Source organism: Lepisosteus platostomus, chromosome 24 (assembly GCF_059453375.1).
Source record: "Lepisosteus platostomus isolate fLepPlt1 chromosome 24, fLepPlt1.hap1, whole genome shotgun sequence".
Classification (NCBI taxonomy): Eukaryota; Metazoa; Chordata; class Actinopteri; order Semionotiformes; family Lepisosteidae; genus Lepisosteus; species Lepisosteus platostomus.
Genome location: NC_142634.1, coordinates 12,959,399 through 12,979,229, shown reverse-complemented (window position 1 = coordinate 12,979,229; position 19,831 = coordinate 12,959,399). Strand labels below are relative to the sequence as shown.

The 19,831-nt window shown below is 38.4% G+C and overlaps 1 protein-coding gene across 5 annotated transcripts in view; it reads left to right on the top strand.

Moving 5' to 3' along the window:
- cabin1 (calcineurin binding protein 1) overlaps positions 1 to 19,831 on the top strand; it is a 112,128-nt gene that overhangs the window by 34,852 nt on the left and 57,445 nt on the right. For 3 of the 5 annotated variants that reach the window (XM_088618491.1, XM_088618490.1, XM_088618488.1), the window contains exons 28-30: positions 10,470 to 10,535; positions 14,136 to 14,315; positions 14,558 to 14,961. In XM_088618491.1, the coding sequence (XP_088474617.1) occupies positions 10,470 to 10,535; positions 14,136 to 14,315; positions 14,558 to 14,961 (650 nt within the window). The remainder of the gene's footprint in view (positions 1 to 10,469; positions 10,536 to 14,135; positions 14,316 to 14,557; positions 14,962 to 19,831) is intronic. The other 2 variants (XM_088618492.1, XM_088618489.1) reach the window with 1 other exon arrangement.

Sequence of the window (19,831 nt, the reverse complement as noted above, 5' to 3'; positions counted from 1 at the left end):
CTGGAAAGGCAACTTAGAAAACGGGTGGATGGATGGATTAACCACATTTTCATATTATCTGTAGTGTACCCTACAAATATGCATATAGAAAGCTGGTCTTTATAGTTGAATCTTAGTCTGAAATCTGCTGCCTGTCTCAGGGACCTTACAGAGACAGGTGTGTATATTCTGAAATTATGTAAAGCGATATTACTGCACACAGTGGTTTTGTACACGTGCATTAATATAGGTGTGCCCTAGTAAAAGGGCTGAGTAGTTATGCAATCAATGTATTTTTAGTTTTTGAGTTTTCTACGCAGTTTTTGTTAGGATTCAATTTCTTTCACCCATAACATTTTTAGTTTGGGTTTTCAAATTATGATTAAAAATATTTACGTAAAAATCATTATCAAATATCATTAAAAAAATGGGACATCATTCCAATGTAGTGAATACATTTGAAAAACGGTGTGTGTATCATCTGTACAGTGGGGTAACAAAGAATTTTGCGCTAAAAAAAAACAAAGCTTTGTTCAGAAAGAAGTTTGTTCCCAGGGAGTTTTCTCTGAAGAACTGTTTTTGGTGTAAAAAGATTGCCCTTTAGTTCACAGCAGGTAATTTCTGTTAATTTGAGAAAATCAGCTTCATCTCACTCTTTTAAAAAAACAGTTGAACCCCAGTATGGTGGGAAAACAGTTTGTGCACATGGTACTAATTCTAGTTGACAGTGTTTTGTTGTCTGGGTTACGGGGAAGAAAAGGAGGTAGTATCATGACTTTGAGGTTAATTTCCTTGGTAGAACCTTGAAAATTGACTATTCTGGAATATGAAGTTCAGCAGTTGCAATGAAGAAACAACAAAAAAAATACTTTAAAAGTGATAAACCCCTCAGTACACCCTTGGTGCTTGGAGTGAACCACATAAATGTTACTAACTAAAATGGACATGACCATAATCAAAAACTAGTTCTCTTCATGTTCATCCTCAATGATACTGGTGCAGCAGTCTAATTTGTACAGCTGTTCATTGGGTATAAACATGATTTTTGCCATTTTTCCGTCCATTTTCAAACCGCTTCTGTCAGTTCAGGGTCACAGGGGAGCCGGGACCTATCCCACCAAGCAGCCTGGATGGGGGGACGCCAGTCCATCACAAATGAATTCATTTTCATTTTAATTAACACACATAGTGTTTTGTTATGCCACAGATCTCTACTGCACAGTCAACAAACCTATGAGTTCAAGTCTCCTAAATTATTTTATCTGCCTCAAAATTACAGGCATGAATTGATATAGAATTAGAATAAATCTGCAGGGAGAGATATGCCCATGCACTGCTTGAGTAATGAAGACCGTCTTGTAGTTACTTGGAGAATGAGATGGTATGTTTCAGTTATTAGCAGACTAGTCCAGAGAAACAAGGTATTGCAGCTTTGTGAGGGTCTGGCTACATCCTAGAACACCTGTCCTACGCCACCACCTTCACGTTTGTAGACTTAGAGGCTACAGCTTGAAACGTTTCAAGAGGACATAACCCCACGTCAGTATGATTATAGCCTGGGGGTAAGGCATTGGCCTCTGTGAGATAGACATCTTTTATGGGCCAGAGAACATCTGAGATGTTGACTGAGAGGGCAGTGGAGTGTTTTGTTCATCGATGAGTCCTGATTTAACTTTGACAGACCACATGGAGGAGAATGTGGAGGTGCTGCAGTAAGCTTTTTGCTCATTTGCCTGTTCTTCAAATCAGTTATGGATGGAAATGTGACAATGTGGGAGGAATTTATACAAGACCTTTTTGGTGCAGATTTGAGGGCAACCGACTTGCTCAGTGTTACTTGGTGGAACACCTTGTTAGAATGTTTTATCCATTCCTGCAAGCCAGTCTAGATGTTTTCTAGTTGGACAGTGCGAGGCCTCACAGTGCTAGGATTACTGAGGCACTACCTTACAAAAAGCAATGTTGAGGTCTTGATTTGGCAGCCTTGTCTCCTGAACTGAGCCTCCTAGAACATTTGTGCGAACATGCCAAGGCCATCAGCTGCAGTCAAATGTGACCAGCCCTCACTAGCTAGCTGCAGCTGCACAGGAGGAGTGATGGAACATCCCACAGCTGTCTGGGCTGATTAGGTCTATGCTCCAGTGCTTTTGGTTTAATGCTCAGACAGATTATATCTGATACGTGCTGAAGGAGTTCATGCAAAAAGATCATGATTCTCCGATCTGTATTTTTGTTCATGTTTTTTTCTGTACTTGTGTAAGATAAGATCACTTTATTAGCCATATACAATTTCAGTAGAGAAATTAACAGACTTTATGGATTTGAGTATCTTGAAATGACATGTTAAAACAAATGCATCATACCAAAGATGATATACTGGTTGATTAAGCAAAGAAAAACAGAATTTCTGGGTTTGAAACTTGTGGCAGTGATATGATAGAGATGTCAGGAACTAGATCCTAATTTTAGTTAGATGACGTACTCTCCTTCTCATTACTCTTCCAAGGTTTCCTTGAAAACAAGTCTGCTGGAATGGTTCTGACAGATTTGTGTTTTTTGTTTGTGATGTGGGATTAGTACACAGAACAGTATGCACTGTTTCTAAGCAATGGAAGGCCTCTGGATCAACGAGTGTTACTTAGTACAAGCTGTTTTCCTGTCACCTGAGTCGCACAACGGTCCACTTTCCACAGCAACCATTAGGAGGATAAGCTTTGAATAATTTTACAGAGACGTTAATGAGAAAAGAAAATTTACTATATTTTCCATTTTGCTGCTTAAATACATTATGAAGGACATTCTTATAACCATGGCAAAACTGCATAGTTGGTTTTGATTTACTTTGTTTTACTTCAGATCATCAGTGATAAGGAAAGGGGAAGCTTAATTGCTGTATGAGAAAGGCAACATGCATTTCAATAAGTATTTATTGAGGGAAAGCTGATTCATGTTCCCAGGAAGAAACTCAGCAATTTTTTTTTAAAATGATGACCAGGTTGTGAATTTAGTATTGATGTCATTTTGTAATGTTTTACAAAAAGGGAGAGCTGCTTTTGTCCTCTCGACATCGCTAAAGCTATCCTACCGTCCTTTAATGCCCCCTCTTGTTCTCTTTTTTTGGCACTGCCTCCTTGGCAAGCTAGACTGGAAGAGACCCCCGCATTGCTCTTCCACCTCTGCAACATGTCTCAAGTGCACATCGCCAGAAAAAGGTGTTGACGCAAATTGGGCTTGGGCAATATGATGCATTTTCAGGCTGTTTCAGATTTTTTTTTTCAAAGAAATTAGGATCGCCAATTATTTTTGTTATACCCACTAGAATAGCTGGTTGTGTTTTTCACGTCTAGGCTCATAGTCCCTTTCTTTGATCCACCTGCATTTGAACCAATCAGCTTTCAACATGTCGCAGGCTCGACATTCCTCCTGCACAGCGTGGAGCCCCAGCTGGAGGATAGGTGCATTCTTTAAAGGTAGCACTTGAAGCCCTTAAGTGCCTGATCAGTTTGATAGCCAAGAGAGCTCTAGCTGACTGATCCCACACTGTGCTGGGTGGAGCTCGCAAAGTTTTGCACCACCTGTTCTCAGTCTCGGTCACGGTCACAGTCAGCTAGTGCCATGACCCAGGCTTGAACCCATGATCACAGATCTCAACCTCCATTTGGGTGAGCATCTCAACAGGTTGAGCCACTTGAGAAGTCTCATTCTATGTCCTTATCCCTGTTTTCAAACATGCTGCCCCGGCTTCCTCTTAGCTATTTCTCCTTTTCTTGGCTGCCTTGTATTTGTTTTATCTAAGTAGAGTTGGCTTTCCTCTTGCTGTGACTGGGCTGTAGAATATGATCTGTTAGCAAAGTGGATCCACTGTCTAGTTAGTTAATTTACAGCACAAGTAGATTCCAGGAGAGGATACATGAGGACATGGACAAAATAGCCATGGTGTATTTTTCATATTTTCAAACCCTGTAATGTTACCTTTTCCCACATCCTCCACTGCTTTAGAGCCTTGGAAGAATTAAGTCTTTTGATTTGGCAATAATTGTGTCTCGGAGTATGAATTAATGGGCAAGTATCTTACAAGGTCACTGTGCTGTCACTCCCTGGCCATATTTTTAGCAACCGCATGACAGTGACGGACTCTTTTGTGAGGGATTATGATGCAGAGTGACCGATCAGCACAGAAGGGTCTCTGCAGGGGTGTCAAACTAAAAATGAGCGAGAGTTTAAAATTAATTCGAACTTATCTGACTGTACCCTTAGTGTTGATTTCTTTTTAGGTGAAAGTGCATCAGTGTTGTGGTTGTGAGTAGTACTGAATGTTTATAACAGTGGTCATTAATCATTTTTCTGTCTTCCTCTCTTTACTTAGCTTTTTACTTTAAGACTGGAAGCTTTCTACCACAATGCCGAACAGGTCAACAGAGAATGGAAAAAAAAAACATCACTTTTTTTAATGCAGTAACATAATGTATTTGCTGTTGTTTAACGGAACACAGTCTAACAGTGAATCTTTTAACATTTTAACATCAAAAATTAGTTTTTTCTCTTTTTAAGTGATTAAACAGAAGCAGGGAAAACAGAAAGACTAAGCAATGTGCTTCAAGTTATTTTTAAATAACTTTTTTCCATTAAAAAGCAAAGGTCAGATTAATGCTTAAAGCCATATTTAATTAAAGATATAAAAAATGAAAAAAATTAGTTGGAGAAAAATGTTTTGAATGTTAAATATTCAAATATTCAAGAGTGTAAAATATTGGCCTTGTCTTTGAAGGAACTCTGTTTAAAGAACTTAAGCCATTTGATTTGAAATCTTTGCACTGCTCTTTTGTGTCTTTACCTGTAATTAACCTCCAAGAGGCAGGATAAACTGGTCTAAAAGTTGTCAGCATGAGCAGCTCCAGGTAAATCAACAAACAAATCAACAAAACAATTATTTTTATAATCGCTAAAACATGAATCATGGCTGATTTTGATGAAAAGGACATTTGCCTGACCCATTTACAGTGTAACTCGGAGAGAGCTAAGCTAGGAAGGGCATGCTAAACTGGAATCATAGATTAGAAAATAATAAAGGTTACAAACTAAGAACAGGCGTTTGGGGATATCTGGCTTATTTCAGTGTCTAATAGCTTATAGGTCCAAGAATCTCAGCCGTTTATACCCTGAAGGATCTTGGGGAATCTGCATGAGAGATGTCTCTGACTGGAGATAACAACGAGGATTAGTCAGGAAGACAGACATGAAACGTTAATGACGGAGCCCTTTATTGGAAAAAGTAATCTTTTTGGATCTGACATTGGTTGATTAGATGGACTTGTTGGAATCCTGGATGTGCGTCGATGTGGAGGAGTGTGGATTCCCATGTGTTTTGTGCACATTCACAACACCGTTACAGTTCCTTGCACAGGGTGCAATATCTATTTGAATGAATGGACTTGCTGATTGTGTAGGTTCCAGGAACTGTGTTGTCAGTGCAAGCCCACTGTCATTATTCGCATTACCCTCGTTTCATGGCAATGAGGTGACTGCTTGATGCCTCATTCGTTTTGTTTTGCCTTGGCAGGACGGTTCGTGGCTTGCTACTCAATGGAATGAAATCCCCATATTGTTTCACGGAAGGGATTTGAGTCTACATGGTCAAGAGAATAGTCTAAATAATAACTTGCGCATTCAAAAAAAATATCACAATTCCTCAGTCATCAGAATGTTCATGGTTTTTAAAAACTGTTTAAGACTGGACACATACTGTATAAAAACAGTAAATCCTTGGTTTAAAGGACTAATAGGGATGAAGGGGTGTCTGTTATTGCCAAATATCTGTTAAATCATGGCTGATGTTTTTTGAACCCCGAAACACAGTTGGCTAGGTCAATGAAAGTTGTTCCTGTGCCAAACCGAAGGTTTACTGTATATACTGTATACAGTATATATCTGTATATATTACTGTTTATACCGATAAGGAAGTAATAAGTATAGATAAAGAAGATACTGGTCAATGAAGATTTTGTAGCATAATAATTTGAATTATCATGTAGTCTGTAATATCATATTATAATAACACAGCACTATTCCAATATCCTCAATAAATCTTTTTTTGTGATTCTTCATAACTGTACCTGCAAAGCACTTTTCTATGGGGCGCTCTTTCCTCTTAATAGAAAAGGACTTGTTTTAATGTATGATTTGCTTTCCTGCATGGCCGAATGTTAAAAATTCAACCGCTTTGCCTGTTACTATTACAAAAGTTAAATACATAGCTACTTCAATATTTAATTTTGAGACAAGGACAGAAGTGAAGAAAAAAAAAACAACTGAGAGATGTCTGATTGTTGAAGTGCCTTGGCATAATTTGAAGCTTTGCTAATTAAATGAAATTCCAGGCCAGTGTTGATCGGCAGCCTGCTTTTTGTGATACTGGTGTTGAAGGAGCGAGTCGGTTTGTCCCTTGGTCTGAGGGCACTTCACCCACCAGGTCACTCCGATTATGAATCGTGGTCACGCCCACAAGACAGTGTCAGCATCATCCTGTAAAAAACAGGAATGAAGTCCACCGATATCAGTTATCAATACATAGCCTTTGTAGGTTGAGATGATCACAGCTGCACTTTACTTTACTTTACTGTTTCAATCTGATATGCGCCCTTGAAACAAACAAAAATGTTAAAAGAGACCCAGGTGTCATACAATTTCCAAAGAGTCCACTTTAAAATTTGCTTTAATACTATTAAAAGGCAAAAAAGATGATTGCTGAACAATTTACTCAACAATTTTGAGTTTCACTTCATGCCCTCTGATCCTTCTTTCATAGCCAGATAAAGTAAGTTTCAAAGATTGGAAACCATTGGGGAAAAATAAAACTAAAACTTGTTCTTTAAGTGACTTTGAAAGTTTTTTTTAAACAATATCATTTCTCAATCTATATAATACACATTTTCTACAGCTAATAATAATATTAAATAATATTAAAAGGCAAAAATAATCCACAACTCTTATGTGAAGAGAAATATATTCAGCTGTCACTCCTCAATTAATCTGCTCTCCATTTAAACTTTTTTTGGGTACATGGGGAGCTGGTGAATTTAGGTTTTGCTGCGCTTGATGTAGCCAAGATGTTGTAAACACTGTTAGGGATTTTGAATAATTGAAGTGTATTCTCTTTGTTTTGAGTAAAACTCATTACTCAGGAAAAAAAATCCCTCATTAGAAATATATACATATTTCTGAAAAGTGGTTCCCAAAATGTAGTCCTCTGCATTAAATTGTTAGTTTTTTTCAAATGAAATTGTGTATTTCCTGCAATATATCCAAGTGTAACTTTTATTGCTGCCAATACTGTACCTTAGATGAGGACAGTGATGAATGGACATAAACATTTCAGTCCTTTACTCAAGTTTACTACTAACGTTTTGAAATGTCTAATGTACATGCCTGCTACCTGCATGTAGTGCTTGTCAACACCGATACTCATTTTCCCTCCTGTTTGTCTGTGTTTATTATTCTGGTTCTTAGTAAACAAGCCTTCTGTTGAAACTTGTGCCCTCCTTCAGCTGTGGTATATTGGAGTTGGGCGCTAGTGTACCCATTCAGTAAGCAATCTTCACTCTTCCAGTCTTTGCTGTCACTCAACTCTGAACTTATCAGTGCTTTAGTTACTGAATCCTTAATTGCTTAGTTAACCCAACTGCTGGAAATCACATCAGTAATAAAGAGTTAACTTGAAAGACTTGCAAAGACTTGCAATGGAATTGAATGGAAGAGAAGGGGTTACCTTGAATTTTGTTCATGTGGAAGTGTTTTGTTGGTTTATAGATAAACTGAATTTCCATTATTAATTAAAACCTTAATTAAACTAGTTTAATGTTTATCACTTTTGTCTGCTAAAATCTATCAGATTAGAGGTATAACATTTGATGCTTGATTTCAAACAGTAGATTAAAGAACTGCAGTCCATATAATAGTTCCAGGTAGTTAAAGTATCTGTTCAGTAATGTGCTCAATTAAGCAATGGAGGATCAAGCAATTAAGCTGGATCAAAATCCGGCCGACACTGGGGTCATCAGGACCACGATTGGGAAGCCTTGCTTTAAGCCCTATGATGACATTCAGTATCCATTCGTTTTGATAAATACCGATCATTAGATTACTGCAGACGTGCTGGACATTTTTCATTTCCAAGGTAACATTTTACATTTCACACTCTGCCCACCAATCAATTCAGTGAGCATCGGCAGAGTTCCTGAGTCCCTGCTGTGCAATCTCCACATCCCCACCTCCAGCAGTCGCTCTGCATGGGCTTTCCTGTTGCAGCATGACGTCCTTTTAGCATGTAACAACTAGGTAACACAGGTTGTGTGCACATAACCCCGGCACAGCTGTATTACATCAGCTCAGCGCACAAAATGTGTTTTTCTTCTCTGCAGAGAGTGGAGGGTGGTAGAAACCTCCATTGCAGCACATCAGGTTTGCCTGCAGTTTTTCTAAAGGCACATACAGTATTTCCAGTCTGCAGCCTTTTGAAGCTGGCCTTTGCCCACTTGAAGCATCAGTTCTGCCTTGATGTACATTATTGCCTTGTGTTACTTGTAAAACTTAGTAATTGATTTGTTTTAAGTTCCTTCAATGAACTGAGATTATTAAACATTTGTTTTTTGTATTAGTTATCCACAAAAGCCGTTAGATTGCACTATTCATTGCAAAGCAGACATTCAGTTTTATAGACTTGTTCTTAGCATTATTGCTGTATCACTGAGAGTGCAGTGGTGAAACATTGCTAATATTTTAAGAGATAAAAGGTTGAAAACTTTATTTTTGCATACCAGTTACCAACAGATTTCACAAGGAGCTGTGGGTGTCTTTGGGAGAGCTATGAAAACATTACATTTTGGTTCTATAGATTCTTTCAAGAAACAATTTTGAGTTTCACTTTATGCCTTCTGATCCTTCTTTCATAGCCAGATAAAGTAAGTTTCAAAGATTGGAAACCATTGGGGAAAATAAAACTAAAACTTGTTCTTTAAGTGACTTTGAAAGTTTTTTTTTAAACAATATCATTTCTCAGTCTATATAATACACATTTTCTAAAGCTACACTCTGCCAGAACTGTGCAGTAATCTAAGCCTGCTCTTCAGCTTCACTTGCTAGATATTCATTGAGAATATACTGTAGATGTTAGCAGTCTGTTCATGCCGCTGTTGTTCTGAAAATGTTCTTCAGGAACATTATCCTTAAGGTTTTGTAGGACATGGATTTTAATTTTTTTTTCCAAATTGTGGTGTGGAGAGCATCCACTGAATAAGCCTTCAAAGTTCTTTTTAATGAAAGTGTAACATTCTGTTTGCTCAAATAAAAATTCAATGTAAATGCTAAGTGTGTAACAAAATGGAACCGCAGAAAAGTACCATGCTATTTTCTGAAAATGGTATGCTATCCTTAGTCCCCAATTTAAACACAACAGGAATGTAATCACGGGTCTCTTGTTTTTTTCCTTCCTTTTTGTATTTCCTGTCCTGTAAAGCTTGAATGTCTTTATATTGCAGCCATATTGCCTATATTACACTTAGCCTTTCCAGATTCCTACCTACCTACCTGCCTGCCTGCTTACTCTCTGCTTGCTTGCTTCTGACACAACTTGCTTTATCATTTTGTATGCATGTGGGTCCCATGGCGGTGAATGCCAAGCAAACACATTCTGTGTCCTACAGTCCACTTTGTATTCTGTCATCTGTCTTTGTCTAAAGAGCTCAGGGATGTAAAATGGCCTAACTTTTGTGCTTGAAGTACCCTTTACACTGCTGATTCAAAAATCTTGCTCTTTGGTTCTCTCATTTAAAAGTCTCCAGATCTATCAATTAATCATTTTATTATGTATAAATATACATGAGCTATATAGCTTGGATGTTCCTTGGTGAACATCATCTTGTAGCCCTTTGCAAATTAACCAGGCTAGAACTGCAGAGATGCATGGTTTCTAGTTATGATAACTGTCTCACCAGACAGGCTCATGAGATTCAAATGTCACTGCTTAAGGATTAATACACCGATGTGTCTCATCAAAAAGCAGGTAAGGGCTGCTGGACAGAAAATAAAAACAGAACAACATTGTGTCTATGAGGTACACTACGTGAAGCCCAACATTACTGGTGATGGAATGATGTTTAACTCTTTGTTTCCTGCTTTTTAATCACTGAAGTCCCAATGAAAGAAATGTTTAAAACCATTGCATACAAACAGGCTCAGGTGAGCGGGTAGGGCTTTTCAATTATAGCCTCCAAGGATGAAATTATAATAGAAAGCTAATGTTCTGAGTGGTGTCTTGTACATCTACCATACTTATCTCTGCCATGCTTGTTTTACAGGTGAAAGCCTATTTCCTAGCAAGCAGAAACATTGCACTTCACCTGTCGGTTTTAAAGAAGTGATGTTCTCATTATTGGAATGTTGTGATTTGCTTCTTTTGATATTGTGCTAAAGCAGACTCCCAATATCATCTACAGCCATTCCAGCATTTGACCATGATTACTTCCTGACGAGCTTTTCAAAGTGGCCGACATCAGCGACTGGTACTGTTCCTTTGGATTACCACTTGAAAAGTTGGGAATACATTTGTGAAGCACAAACTGCCTCTTTTTAGATATTGGGATGTTTTAAAATGTTAAAATTCAGTAGTTAAATTGTCTTTATTTCAGACAGCACTTAAAAAAAAATCATATCTTGGGGCTCTTGTGATTTATAGTTATTTAGGGGTTTAGTGCCCCTTACTAAAATGGTGGTAAAAATGGTAAAACATGAAAAAAGGTCCCAAGTGCTAAGCCCGGTAAGGTGGTGTATGCAGTTCTGATTTAAGTAAGAGCAGCTTAAAGATCAGTATGATTGAAACTGTACCTATACAATGTTTTTTGTTTTGCATTGCATTGTGATATGATCTTATCAGTTTACTTCATGTTAGGGAGTTATTCCGTTTTTAACAGTCAGCTAAAAGTACAGTTTGTCCTTTTAACTGTGCAGCCGAATTCCTCTGCATTGGCAAATTGTTTCTCTCAAAAATAGACCATGTATCTTGTTGGAGAATTCTCCCTAACCGTTGGGTGCCAAGATTTTAGTAATTCAATTTTTTTCTAGGAATTATTTCCCTTGTGTTCCTATTAAAGAAAAAAAAAACTTGTTTTCCTGTCCTTGGTTTTGTGATTGTCTGCAGAACATTGTGTTACATGCTGAGGTTGCAGTTTTTTTAGAATGTTTTGCCTCTGCAAAGGAATCGTGATGCATCGTACCTCACTTGGTGGTTTGGATCAGCTCCGCAGATACATGGCTTATGTCAGTGGGTGCAGTAGGGGGGCTTTATTCAAAGCGGGAATATAGAACTGTATTCACTGTGAAGTGATCGCTATTTACCTTGGACCTCTGTTAGTCAACATCGAGAAACCAGATATTAAATTGCAAAATCTGTGTGTTTGATTTATTGAAATTCCAATCAATCTGATTGATCAAATTTGTTCTCTATTATTGTTCTCTATTATGAAATTGCTCTTACTATTAAGCCTATGAATACTATAAACATTATTCATGTTCTAAAATCCATGATGTAATATGTATTGTTTTCACATAGATCAGCTCATAGGTACATTTATCCAGTCCAGGTCACCAGATCTTCTCCTGGCGCATAATGAAGTGGTGTTCCCAGTCAACTTTCTCTTTGGCACAGGACAGGGACAAATCCCTGGAACCTGTCAGTATCATGTTATACTTAAATCATCTAAGATAGACAGAGCCAGATAGGACAATTGTTTTTGCATTTTATGTGACCTTTATTAAAATTAGCCTGTTAGATTAATGTACCGACAATGCATGTATTTTATATGCACAGTGTGTTCAGTTAAGCAACCCCAAAATTCTGTCTTCTTAGGAAATAAAGGTAGTCTATCAGCATGAAAAAGTATTAAGTAATTAAAGTATTTAGTATTCAAACGTATTCACTGTTTTCACTTGTTCGAAAATTGAAGAAATGTTGTGGTTTCCCTTTTTGTCTTTGTTAAAAATGAATAAGCTATTTCTAAAAGTGGAATAGCTTATTGGAATAGCCTTAATTCCATTAATTAGTCCTTAATTCCATTAACTAAGTGGTGACGGGTCCAACGTAAATACAGTTTGATGCTGAAGAAGAAATCTCTGGGTAAGAAGGTTTTTCACTGGATCGTGTTGTTTGATTTGTTCTCCTTGCTGCTTTAGTCATTTTTTCCCAAACGAAACACTGTGCCTGAAACACGTTCAGTTTCCCTCCCTGGCCTTGTACAGCTGATTTTCTTATTGGGAAATGCTTACAACTGAATTAGTAATTAACCGTAGCCAGTGGCGGGGATACTTTGACTCTTTTATTCTGTTGGAGAACTCTGCTCCCAGCTGATGCTTAATTACTGACCTTCAGTGTTTGATTAATGTTTTGAAAGCATCAAAGCTGTTTAATGACATTGATTGGGGGGCCTGCTCCGGGCCTGGAGATTTCTGGTCCAGATCGTGGCTGTATTACACATCCACTGCGGTCCCAGTCGTTGCACATTTTTACTGGCACTGCTGAGAGGTGGCCAGCCACAGTCAGCGTTCTGTGCTTGCAGAGCTGAGAGTTTGCACTCAGAGGTGGGTTTGACCTCTGTTTGGCACTAAAGCTCTGTTTGCATATAAGCCTATGTAAACAGAACGAACACTGCCTGAATATTTTGCATGAGCAGTATTGCCCAGCTATGGTGGCAACTAGTCCTAAGGTTTATACAATGGTAGCCTGTTCCCCTACTGGATATGTCTGCAGTTGTGATGTGATTTAACGTATGGCGCTTAACATCGTCAGACTAGACTTAAATGTTTAACTATTCCATCACCACTTAGTCATTTTATTGTATGTGGTAGAGTTGTATTGAATGTGCACAGATTTTATTGCATGTGCAGAACATTTCAAAGTGGTTCACAACCTTCAAATCAATTTACAGAATTTGTACTGTATGAATTAGAGCAGTAAAACAGAGCATAGAACCGTAAAACAATGGAGTTTAAGAACTCAAATGAGAAGAAGAAAGCTCTTAATACATTGAAGAAGATTTTCAAAAGAGGTAGGATATTAGGTTTTATTTAACCAGTAGTTTGGAAGTTTTGGTCAATTGCATATAGACTCGTGTTCTTTCTTGTAAAGTTACGGATTGAGCCGGTCCGGCAGCTGTTATTTCCCTTCTGGCACAGGCACAGTATAGCTGTTGTGGATGTGTTTTGTGTGAGCATGCAGGTGAACATCAAATCAAACAACAAATGCTAACTTGTGATTGTAACTTCCAAGCCCTTTATAAGTTTATTTGCCTTGAAACATGAAGTTGCAAAGCTTCTTTCTCTTCTGTCTTCTTCTTGGTGGTAATTTACACTCTTCTTCCCTCTAAGGTATATTTCAGGTGCTGTATCTATCTACTAACTCTTTTTTTCCCCATGCCTGGCTGGTACCTTGCACCAAGCCCAGGAGTCGTACCCAGACAATGCCTGATTATTGTAAAATCTACACACATTACAGTAAACACTGCCTTGCTTTGCTCACATCTGGCAACATGTTGCAATAACAAGGGGTGTGTCTGTGTGATGTAAACCATGTACAACAATAACTGAAAATACGATCAGATGGTACCTAAACTTAAAATGTGGGTGGATAGGAAAGAGGTTGCAGTGAAGCTTCCTATCATGTAGCAGATCTGCTCATTTTAGTCCCCACTGTACAGAATTTGACTATAAACTCGCAGGAAGGCTTACCAGGTTTTGGACTTCAAGTAATATCTCTTCAAAGCTGATTGCAGGGCAATCAGTGCTCTCCAGTCCTTGGATACTTGAGCGAGCCATCTGCGAGATAAAACCGAGAATGATATATCAGTTCGGTAAGGAAAGAAATCACGGTTGGCCACATTTTCATGAAAACCATCAGTTGAATACTTCTGAAAACCTAATGTTGACAATTACAGAGCAGCCAGGCTTAACTTGTTGTTATCTCATAACTGAGTGTGGACTCAAAGCCGTATCGAATTGGGAGAAAGATGTTTCCAAAAGAAAGCAATGGTGCTGCTTCATACTGTATGTGCCATAGTCCGGTGACCGCCAAGTGCTATATGACGTGCATTTGTGTGTCTTTGTCCTGTCAGAACGGAGCCAGGACAGCATGGTGGTGATGCTGTCCGACTCCAACTCCATCCAGGACCCCTTCTCCGACCCTGCCAGCTCCCAGGAAAGCAGCCGCAAGGTGCTGTCTGGGAAGGGGAGCGCCTCCTCGTCTGAAAACACCACGCCTCTGAAAGAAGGACAGGAAAGAGTGGAGGAAGCAGGTACCCGCCTTTTCTGTCTGGCATTGAAGGATTTTATTTGGAATGTGTAACAGCTTGAGTTAATGAGCTGTCACCAGCTGGATGCCTTAGGATAAGACCAGTTATTTTTCTTTTTCTTTATAAATATTCTAGCAGCATAAATAATCAGATATGCTTAAGAAATGCTAGTAAGAAGTCTTGCTGTGCTGTAGTAAAGTGGGTAAGTGCAACATGGCTGATGCATGCTGTGAAACTCTTTCCAGGTGTGTTGGAAGAGAAAAGTGAGAGACCCACAGATGTCCTTCAGGACAACAGAAACATAATTGAGGTGCTGGACGACCTGTCCGTCTCATTGACAGAACTCGGAGGGCAAAAGGCTGCCTCTGATCCAGCGCTGTCCACAGTGCCAGCAAATCCTGCCAAGCCCTCCGCTGTCTTGACCCCGGTGACCCCAGTGACCCCAGCGAACGAGGCCAGGAAGAAGGGGGAGGCGGCCGCGGAGGTGCCGGAGGTGCCGCAGAGCCTGCCCTCGGACCGGGCCGAGCAGCGGCGGGTGCTGGTGGACATGTGCGTCCGGGCCCTTTTCCTCTGCCTCAGCCGTTTCCCTCAGCACTACAAAAGCCTCTACCGTCTGGCCTTCCTCTACGCCAACAGCAAGACGCACCAGGTGAGCCAGGGTGCCCCCTGTTCTCCGACCCGGGCCCATTACTCCCAGCGTGTTGCACGGAGCTCCCAACACGTTTATTTCTGAAAAGAAAACCCCAGAAAGTGCACACCCACCTCCTATTTTTATATGTTACTATATTTTTTTTGCATACTTTAACATTTTTGAAAATGGTTCCCCATGCATTCAGAATCTGAGGCAAAGGGCAGTGCTAGCAAAGGCTGTGTTTTATTCAGCCCAAATTGCACAGGAAAGCTTGTGCCCAAATGTTAAAATATCCCAGTTCGTACAGTTACGAGCTCCTGCTTGTTTTGTGTATTTCAGAAATACGTAAGTCTGTGACTGTGCGTGCATGAAACTCCACTGGAAAGGCTCCTGTTTTAGTCTTGATTTTATCACATGCTGAGTGCAGGAAGCAAGGACACAGTTAACAGAACTTGCACATTTGTATTTTTCAGTAACAATTTATTTTGGTTCACTTTTGACTCATCATTCTTTAGAAACTCAGTTTGCTTTATAATAAGCTCGAATCTCTGGCAGCTGAATGCAATTTGGTGAAGTTGTGCCATCAACACATGTGTGGGAGTCTAATCTGCCTTTACATGTTACTCCTTCTGAGGTTGGTGCAAGGAAACTTCAACTGCATTGCTGAAGCCAGCACTTCTAATTTCACATAACGGACCTTGTTAAGAAAGGATAAGGTTAGCGGTGCTCATTAGAAATCAGCTGGCTCCAATAATGCAGCAAGACTCGAGATGTAGTTCTGTTTGAATTCCTGTTGTTGCCCCATTGCTTATGATGGCTTATGATAGCAGTTATAAATCTGTTTTATCATGTTTCTCAGCTCCATATTGTTTTAAGGATACTGACCTTTTAAATCAAGATCCGCTCTTATGTATTGGTTGAAACTCATGTGTATGATCATAGATAGCAGTTAGTTTCTTCAAAACTTCCTGCTTTAAGCAAACATTCAGGTAATAGATGACTAAAGAAACATACCTGTGGACAGGCTGATTGAAAGGGTAAGCATGTTCTAAACTTATATGGTTTTAGTTTTATTTAAATTCTGGATTAGGTAGAAACCCTATACGTCTGTTATATATTGCTTTATTCAGGCATTTTTTCTATTCATATTCATCTCCTTTTGCAGTTTGATATGAAAATGTCAGGTAATTGTTTAGATCCGGTACAAATTACCTTACTTACGGTAGCTAAAAAATATTAGCATCATTATAATAAGCAAGATCAGATAGCCTGTGACCTGAGTGAGGAACAGAGATTTTATGCTTCCCTTTTACTCAGCAGTGAGCTGTGAACTAGCATATCTGTTGTTGCTTTTTATCCCCTTGGGCAGTTTAGTTCATAAATGATTAAACCTGTGATATTAATCGGGCCTTGTTCTCTCAGCTCTGGTGTTGTAAATGATTGTTTACTTTAGAAAGTGTTTTTTTTCCCACTTAATATCACAACTTTAAAGTCTGTTGTTTCTGGGTAAAATGTTGAAGTGAAAGAAGTATAGAAATATCTTTGCATAAAGCGTTCTTTAGTATACTTCAGTATGTTACATGCATTCCTTTGGGAAATTAATTTCTCTAACAGTAACCTGAGTGTTCCATATGTGTATTGCTCAACAGTTTTCTGTTTGTGTTTCTGTGGAGAGTGCTAATTAAGTGGTTATTATTAATATTGTTTTGGTTATAATGAGATGCAGAACAGGGAGGTAAACCAGATTTAAGGTGCATGTGTCCTCATGTGTTGTGTCAAGAGTATCACCATTTCATCTTTAGTAAGGCACGATCCGCTTAGTTCTACCCATCCTTAAAAAGGCATTGCGTTGTTAGTGGAATCTTGTGTGTAATTAGAATAGCGCACAGTGATACTCTCCCTTCACAACCTGTTGTTTGGTTGATTCTTCTATGTCTTTCTGAATTGATCCCACCTAAAATCTCTGTCTTTTAGTAAAGCTTGGGGATTCTCACACATGTGCTCCATCAAGATGTCGAGATCTGTGGAGGCCAGGGATCCTTAGAGCTCTTTCATGCAAAAGGAATGAGGTAGCTCTAAAAAAAACAGTTGATGAACTTCCAGACATGAAACTTCAGAGTAGTAACGTACAGTACAGCTATGGACTGGCAAGACTTTGACCTGCGCAGAAGTGATTATTATTAAAAGTTATAACATTGCAGGGGATCAGTCATAAAGCTGTTAGACTCATTTTTAATGAAGTAGGAAGAAGAGCAAATAAACAAAAACCTGCTTAGTGCTTGTGAGATGAGGAACACACTTTGCAAAATGTGTTTCTTTTCACCTGGGGGATTTTTGTCTCCTCTGAAGTTCTTAATGCCTAATCTCTGTTTTGCATTGTTCCAGTTGAAGATGATGTGGCAATTTTCTATGCATGCTGCGTGTGTCTCTTGGACCCCTGAGGTGCTTTTGGATCAAAAGTTGCAAATGTAATTGCAAAAATATACATGATTTGAGTTACAATCTACTAACTCAAAAAGGGTACTAATAAAAAAAAATGATTTGACAAGATCTGTCAATCTTGAAAGTGTGTTACCATGATTTTCACAAGATAATATATGATTTGAAGGAGGTTGTTTTATGTATTCATAAAACAGAGATTTTCTATTCTGAGGTATACTAAAATAAACCCATGTATAGGGTTAAGAAAATTAGTGTTTTTAGAGATGAAAAGCACTTCTGTAAATCTTTGTTCTGGGTCTTATTCCAGCAGTGTACAAGTAGCCATAATGTCACTTCTGACCATTATGACTTGGTATTAGTAGAACCCTTTTTAAGCCTTTCTTAACAATAACTTCATCAAGGAATGTTATATGTAATCATTATGATAATTCTGAAAGTGATGGAAATGACAGTAATGAAAATATTTAATAATGGCAGTGCTCACAGGAAATCATCTCTCTTGGGCTTTGTTATTGCTAAAAGAATAGCATTGTGTAGGAAATTGCCTTTATTCCATCAGACTCCCAGTATATTACAGTATCAATTACATTCTGTGACTGTGAGATTCAACAGTAAGGTGCTAATGCTGTACACGTGTTAAGATCTTCCGCAACAAAAATGAAAGAACACAGTTTTGAAATTACAGGCTTATAACTAAATATAAATCACCTCGAACACATAATGTGCATGTGTGTGGCAATTACATTTTTCTATTACACTTCATTTTGAAATCCTTAATGATTTAAGCAGGTCTTTTTATCATGCTATGTATCTAAGAATTGTTAAGCAGTAGAAATGGCAGGAGAACAGAGCTATGAAACCCACAAAAAGAGTTATGTGTTGAGAACAACTGAGTAGTTACATGACATAGAGTGAAATACTCCCTTGTGCTGAACCTGTTTATTATGATTTTATGTCCTTGGATCAGATCTCTTCTCATTCTCTTTTGCTCTAGAGATTTAGTTCCCTTACCTTGTCTGTATGTGTGACTCCCTTGAGGTGCATTCTGAGGATCATTCTCGTCACTCTTTGAACACTTTATAGGGCTATTTGCTTATTGTGTTACAAACCTGAACACTAAATGGTTTCAGTTTTTGAACATTAGTGCTGCAGTGCATTGTAGTAGTGTAACATTGTCGCAGTGCATTGTAATAGTGTAACATTGTCGCAGTGCATTGTAAGATGGTGTGATGCAAAGCTGGCTTTGTTATCGCTCTCTCCCCCCGTTGCCTTGGGAAGAGCATTGACTCAACACAAAATCACAGATCGCTTCTTGCAGCTCAGAATCACCCATGTGATCATATCGTATAGTTACTACTTCCCGTGTGGAATTTAATTTGCTACACTTCTGCCCAATCCATGCTTCTCTTTTAAGAGTTTTCTAATTCTTTTGCTGGTGTTCTTATTTGCTAGTTTCCCTGTATCAGATGTAGCCGATTTGTTAACTATACCAGAATCTAGATCATTGAGAATGAACCAGGAAGACCAAAAGGCCCATAAAGGGTCCCTGCAGCACACCCTGGTTTACATATGTCCAATTATGCCCCTTAGGAGGACACATTGCTTCCTGTTCATTGATTAATTCTCAGTTTATATACATACATTACTTGTTATGGATTCCCATAACATTTTACAGTAAATTTCAGATCAAAAGCTTACTGGAAATCTCAGTTCATCATGTCGTAAGTCATACATCTTTTTTTTTTTAAATACAATTACTTTGTTGTATCTTATTTATTACTCCTGCTGGAATTCTATGCGTGCTTTTTTCAGTCTGGCTCCAACCTTCAGCAGACATGATGTTTGAGGTCATCTCTAAATTGACCAAAATAATGGGCAATAGCAAACACAGTAATTCCATAATTGACTATTTGCAGGTGTTCAATAAACTTGTAACAGCAAGAGACATAGATGATTGTCTCTCACACTTATAATTACTGAATATTTTTGGATTCGTTGGAAGTTTGAAATACCAGTTCCGTCTCTGTCTGGAGCTGCAGAAATATGCCAAATTCTGGCAAGGTGTAATACATGTACATTACGTTTTGCTAATCTTGTGCATTGATTCCCCATTTTGATTTAGGCAGGAGAAAAACATTTTTCTCTTTACATTTCAGGAGGCATCTAAATAGACGAGAGGAAAAAATCTACCTGGAGGCAAAAGCAGTGTATTGATTATTTAGTGACACTTACTGCCGAAAAATCAATTAATTCTTGATTACCTCTTTAAATAAGATGCGATACTTTCACTTAACATTTAAATCTAATTTTGTGGCCTTTTGTCCATTTTTAAAATTAAATGGATTTATAAAGTAGTGCTGCAAAACCTTTATCACTGAGATGAGGTTACATTACATTCTAACACTAAATTATTGGAATCCTTTTCCTTTTAGCTATAGATTTCATA